At 35.9% G+C, this 6504-nt stretch overlaps 1 protein-coding gene across 13 annotated transcripts in view; it reads left to right on the forward strand.

Moving 5' to 3' along the window:
* Positions 1–6292, forward strand: part of TCF12 (transcription factor 12) — a 375921-nt gene extending 369629 nt beyond the window's left edge. For all 13 annotated transcript variants that reach the window (XM_057722459.1, XM_057722462.1, XM_057722469.1 and 10 more), the window contains 2 exons: positions 877–1030; positions 3929–6292. In XM_057722459.1, coding sequence (XP_057578442.1) covers positions 877–1019 — 143 coding nt within the window. In that variant the 3' untranslated portion in view covers positions 1020–1030; positions 3929–6292. The remainder of the gene's footprint in view (positions 1–876; positions 1031–3928) is intronic.
* Positions 6293–6504: the final 212 nt, after the last annotated feature.

Consider the following 6504-nt stretch of genomic DNA (forward strand, 5'->3'; position numbering starts at 1 on the left):
CTTATACTGTATGTTTTAAACTAAAACAAAAAACTACACCAGGAACGGTCATGGGTTGGATATCTTGTACTTAAAATTCATTTAAAGAAATTATAACAGGAAATTAGTTCCTAAGTAGATTTTCATCCAGTGGGTTTTAAGTTCAGTGGATTTTCTTTACCTTTATTTCATGTGGTAACATCCCTTTGAAAATGCCTGCATCAGAAGTTCCATTCAGTCTTCTCTGCTGTCTTATATACAAAGCAGTAAAGGTTTTTATAACTCTCTCAATCACACCCCCAACTGTAGAAAGAACATCTCAATCATCTTGTTCTATGTATAAATCAAAGGAGAAAAGCAGGATATACTCAGATGCTACCTCTCTTCCTGGAGGAGTTGGCACATTTCCAATAGAGGAATGGCTGAGGATGTCTCTTAGTTTATTATTTTCTGAACTGGTAGAATTATAGATGTCCCTCTCCAGTACATAAAGAATATCAGCATTCATAACAGTCCCAGGTATCATATCTTCGCAGGACACTGAGGAGATTCGGTAGACTAATAACAGCACTTGCCACAATGTTTGGATGAAGCAGTAAAAGAACTGCTTTTAGATATTGATGTAGCTAGATCAAGTCAAATCCTGGCCAACTAAACCATAAGAAGAAAACACAAAATAGTAAGAAGTGTTAAGTTTTAAGGCTCATTTAATGCTGAGGTTTTATGTGAGCATATTGTTGCCTCTGTGACGTTATTCATTATGGGAATGAAATTACACAGAGATGGGGTAATCCCCACAGAAAGAAAAAATAACAGCAATTTGTTCAGTTTAAGACCCAAGAGTCTGTGATTCATAACTTGTGTCTCTAATGATAAAATTATTTTTCCCTGTTTCAGAGAGGAACCTTAACCCCAAAGCAGCCTGCCTTAAGAGAAGAGAAGAAGAAAAAGTTTCTGCCGTATCGGCAGAGCCACCAACCACACTGCCAGGAACGCATCCTGGGCTTAGTGAAACTACCAACCCTATGGGTCATATGTAAGCATCAGCCAGGTGAGTATGAGTATGAAAAGAAAGGACAAGGAAGTCCTCTGATTCATTTATAAACTTAGTTAGAACCTTTGAACAGAATTCTCTGGTGGCACTGGTCATGATAAAGGTCACATGTAATTTGGAATCCAATACCTTACCTTTCTGTTAGGTAGTTAGAGACCCCATGTCATTTTATGCCAAATTACTGTTCTCTTCAAAGTGTGATGGTATCCTTTGATTTATAAAGAATTTGGGGCTCTCATGTGCTGGATCATCATGTATAATCCCTCACATGAATAGGATTCTGACCCAAGAAGAAAACAGTGCAGCAACTCATCTGTCAAAAAATACTATTGCTACCACTCATGGTCCTCATTCCTCTACTCAGAAGTACTTGATGGCATCATCAACCAGTTTTTTGTTAACCATCTACATCTTCTTTATCATGAAATCTTCATACACTAAACAGTTATTGCTTGCTTCCATTGGCTCATTAATGCCAGTCTGTAATATGCATGTTCCTTCCCTTGTAAGAATTAGTTATACCTTCTAGAATCTATTAAAGAATGTAAAGGTGTTGTATATGATAGAATCGGAACATCCTTCTCTTGGGAATTTTACTTGTTTAAAGACTGTTCTTTATATCTTCCTCTTCATGAACTAAACACAGTTTGCTTCTTTGTAATGTTTTTTTTTTTAACAAATGACAGCAGTAGTAGGAGGTTGTTGCCCAAATAGTTAGATAATATGAACCATCTTTTTCTTAACTATATACATTCATATTATCTATAAGTTAATATTTAGGTGATAGAAATTAATACAGACAGTAATTAAATATTTGGGTCAGTAACAAAATAGAGCTAGCAGCATGGATTAGGAATAGAACTGGTAACTTCATTTTTATAATCTGCCTTCAGCAGTGTATAGTTCTTTTCCTAGTTTCATCAGCAGAGTAAAAGCAGTAAATAAAAGTAAATGGATGGGAGGTTTGGAGCCGGAGAAAAATATTGAGTGCAGTTTCATTTTGTCAGCTTTTTTGGCTATCTTGTTTTGAGCTGAAAGTTTGGAGTTTGATAGAATATTTTGTAAATTATGAAGATTAGTCAGTAACTCACCTTTTCCTGAAGAAATTGATTTTCTGCCACCTCTTCATATATCCTTCTTAGAATCAAACTAGACCAAAACAGAAGATTTCATTTGGGGACAAAGGAGGAAGTATTGATGTAAATATATAGGTGTCAATTATAATTTTAACATTAGCACACTGGAAAAAACTAAGTCATCTTTCCCACCAAAAAAAAAAAAAATCCAGCTGTAATAGACTGTGTATGTTAAAGGGACTTTAGGCAAGAGCTAGTTAAATTATAGATCCTCTAAAACCCAAGCCATTACTTGGTGTTCTGTAGAAACTATAGAATATCATGAAAAAATATTTTTATTCAAAAATAAATTTTGAAGTCTTTAAAATAAATACAGGCAAGTGTTTCTCGATGCAAAAGTGACTTTCTAAGTTGGCAGATTATGTAGCGGTACCTTCCTATGGTCAGGTACCAGGTAGCCACCAGGCTGTGTGAAGAGCACTTCACGTTCAGCTGTCACATTTACCTTAGAGCCTCTGTCTTCTTTTCTTGTCTTTCTAGTTTGTCGCATCCATTTCTTCTTCTTCTCTTCCCAGTCTCTCTCTAGCTCTTTCTTCATCAGCTTTCTCTCCATACCTCACATCTCTCTTCTCCCCTGCGGTTTACTCCCTGTTCTTGCATTGCTTCTGCATCTCCTACTGCTTTCTTAGCTCTACCCTTATCTCTGTTATGAGGAAATTCCCCCACTTTAGGGTAAAATTAAACCTTTAAAAAAGGAATCCTTTTTTAAAAGGAGGGGAGGGGTTTCACTGTTATAAGAAATGTAGTAAATGCACTTTGTTCCAGAAGATTTCAAAGGCTCGTGTTTATTATATTAAAATATGTCTTAAAGTTTCCTAATTTCGTAAAGGCGGTTATCTGGTTTCACCTCATAACCTTCAGTTCTTTGTAGAACTGGATAACAGATTAAAACCAGCAAGAGATTGGGCCGCAGGAAAATGACTGCTAGAATCTAAATGGCTGATAAATGACCACAGAATGACTGACTATAAAAGCACAAGAATTTGCCACCATGTAATATAAGGCCAAGAGGCTTTTAATGTCTCGGTTATCCATCCCTAAGAGCATCATTCTAATATAAAACCATACTGTAGCCCTTGTTTAATAAGGAGGGGAAAGGTATGATTCCTCCTAAAGCTGTTTCCATCCAAAATGACTGAAATGGGAAATTTCAGAGCTACTACGATGTGTATTATATTAAGAATATAAACATAAAATTTGTACTAATAGAATAAAAATTTCTTAATAAACTCATTGAAGAAATATTTATTGGGGACTTACCATGGACCAGTAACTGAAACCACTGTGAAAATGAATACATAATGGTCCCTGCCCTCAGAAACTTTCAGTTTAGAGGAGATGGATGTACACAGTTAACACAACACAGTAGACTGGATGTAGCAATAAATATACGCTTTAATGTTGTCTCTCCACTGAGAACTGAATGAGTAGAGCCTCAGAGCTCAGGTATTGCCAACCTGAATGTTGCCAAAATTAAGGTTTGCATAATTACCACAGCTGTTATATAATCCTCTACCTTGTGATTCTGTTAACTACATGATCTCCTTTAAAAATCTTACCACATACATCAAGTAAAACCATTTCAGTTACACATTAAAAGAAAGAACCTCATTTATAAGTCATGTAGCCAACTGCTAATTTAGTGTAAATCTGGGTATAAATGAGGAATACCAACTTGTTTTGTTTCTGGGGAGGTGTTTATTTTTAACAGTGATGTCCTAATTGGTTCTGTTCTTTCCCTTGGCTCTCCCTGCCACAGTTCCAGAGTTATCAGTAGGCTAGATAGAAGGTGACCTCTCCTCATAAGGACTTGGACAACTCAGATTATCTGAAGACACAAACCTGATAGGAGGGAGAAGAAAAAACAAAACACTTGAAGCAAGAAATGCAAATGTAATCCTACGATCAAAGCAACTGGTCAACACTTCCATCAGAAGTGAAGATAGGAAGCTCATCAGATAGAACGTCAGCCCATGAGATGTTTGCAACATATCATTTTGTTGCAAGCAGTGTGTCGCTTCTGCACAATCAGAGACTGTTTCGATCTCTCCACTCACCGTGGAAGTTGCCTTGTGCCTAAACTGAATGACAAATGCATTGTAACTACAAATTTTATTTATTGTTATGGAACTGTAAGGTCTACATATAAAGGGAAAAAGTTAATGTGGAAAGCTGATCTCCACTCAGCTGATGCCAGCATTAGTTAAAGCTGTTCACGTGCAGAGAACAAAGCAGTGACAACCATTGGCCCTTAGCATTCCCGGCATACCTATTAGTGTCTTAAAAAGGAAGGGAAAAGTCTTTTGTTGCCCTCTCCTATCCTTTTGCCATATGAATAGTGTTTTCCATGAAATAGGAAAATATTACTTGGTATAGCATTTCTCTTGCATTCATTTTTTCATTCATTTTTATTTTTTCTTTGTGGGTATTGTATTTGGTCTCTGAATCTGAATAGTTTATGGTCACAGTCAAGAATCCTCCCTGTAGCCCTATGTGCTTTGCATATTTACCTTACAGAGATAAGCAGAGACCATCTGTGACCATAGCCTAGCTAAGATTTTAAAAGGGGAAATTTTGTCCCCTAGATTTTCCCCCAAATAAATATTGCTTTATTTCTAATCATAACCAAGACTTTTCAAGCTTCTAGGTTTATATAGTAAAGCTTGTAATAGCAAGAAATGTAAATTACAAGGGAAGAATTTACTTTTTAGAAATTGCTTTGTTTTCCAAGCAGTAAGTACTACATATAGTACTTGTAAAGTGTTAGCTGTAAGTAAGCACAAAATGGATATAAAATACAAAGAAGATTTTCAGGCTGTGATTATGTTGAACATAACAACCCAGTAGTCACCAAGGCAGGTAGTGTGATAAATGAACACACCACTCTGAGGCTAATTACCTAATGGAATACAAGAGCAATGGTCACCCATGTGTCCTTATTCTAGCCTTTATTTCTCTGTCATTTGGATGGCTGGTCAGTGGGGAGGAATTCAGTGGGTGATGTAATCAACTGCAGACCATCTGCCCCGTCCCAAGAAGATGAGCCAGATTAGCATTAAACCAGTCCCTGTCAGTCCATCTTAATACTGTGCATTAAGGCACCCCTCTGTCTCTAATCCTTAAGAGTTGCTTTTAAGACATAATAATCACTTTGAACTTCCATGAAACCTGTCTTCCACCACAGCAACCCTGGGAGAGAAAAACATGCTAAGCAAGGTTGTCTTGGCTTAATAATTCCTTATAGCCAATATCAACAATGGCAATCAGCACATAGAAGAAAGGACCCAAATCACTATGTAACTTAAAGATTTCTGTTCATTTGAAAGAACAAACACAATTAAAACAGAACTTCAGATCCTTCAATCAGGATGATTCCTAACAAATCAGTCTTTTGTGAACGTAGTGGACTTTTTGGTTACTTTAATTTACCTATATTCTCCGATTACATCAGACTCTGTCTGTGGCCTTGTTCTTCATTTCAGTGTTAATCAGCTAAACAGAAGTTGTTGCTTATGATGTGTGAGTGAACATATGCCACTGCCTGGCCTTTTTTCTTCAGAGCTTGTTGTCTTTTTCGCTATATTAGACTTTGCAGTATGCCCAGAAGCTTTCCTTCATAAAATAGAAAGAAAAATACATTTGGCTTATTTTTCACTGTAGCTAGTCTTTTATACAATAATCTTGTAAGAAAATTTCTTGAATTCTAAATATTACTCTTTCTAGATTTTTGAAATCGAAAAGTTTTCAGTAAAAAGTTTCTTACTTTATTTTATTATATTAGGTAGTAAAAATGTAGGGTTATTTACCATAACCTGTTCATTAATATCAGAAATTTACAATAGCATTTTAAGACCATAGTAGAATTCTAGCATACCGTGTAGTACCTATGGAGTATTGTAAGAGCTAATTGTCCGAGATGAACTGCTTCTCATCTTGTTCTCCAGTTTCCATTGTTGGTTTATTGCAGATTTGTATCCTGTGTCAAATTCAAGGTATTATTGATAAACCTTTTCAACCAGCAGCAAGAAGTTCAAATTTTTTTCTGTCACTGTAACAGAAAACACAACATGTATATAACATTTATGTAGCAATAAATGTGCCATCTTTTTTTTAACATAGTAAACTAGTGAGTTTTTTACATTCCTCTTTCAAACAATAATGCATTTTGGTTTTTTTCCTCCATCTCATTGCTCCCAGGAATGCCCACACTGCTTTTCTTTCTTTTCTCCCAGGTTTCTTGAGATGTAATTGACATATAATATTGTGTATGCTTAAGGTGTACAACATCATGATTTGATATATGTATATATTGCAAAATGATTACCACAGTAAGGT

Source organism: Hippopotamus amphibius, chromosome 2 (assembly GCF_030028045.1).
Source record: "Hippopotamus amphibius kiboko isolate mHipAmp2 chromosome 2, mHipAmp2.hap2, whole genome shotgun sequence".
Classification (NCBI taxonomy): domain Eukaryota; kingdom Metazoa; phylum Chordata; class Mammalia; order Artiodactyla; family Hippopotamidae; genus Hippopotamus; species Hippopotamus amphibius.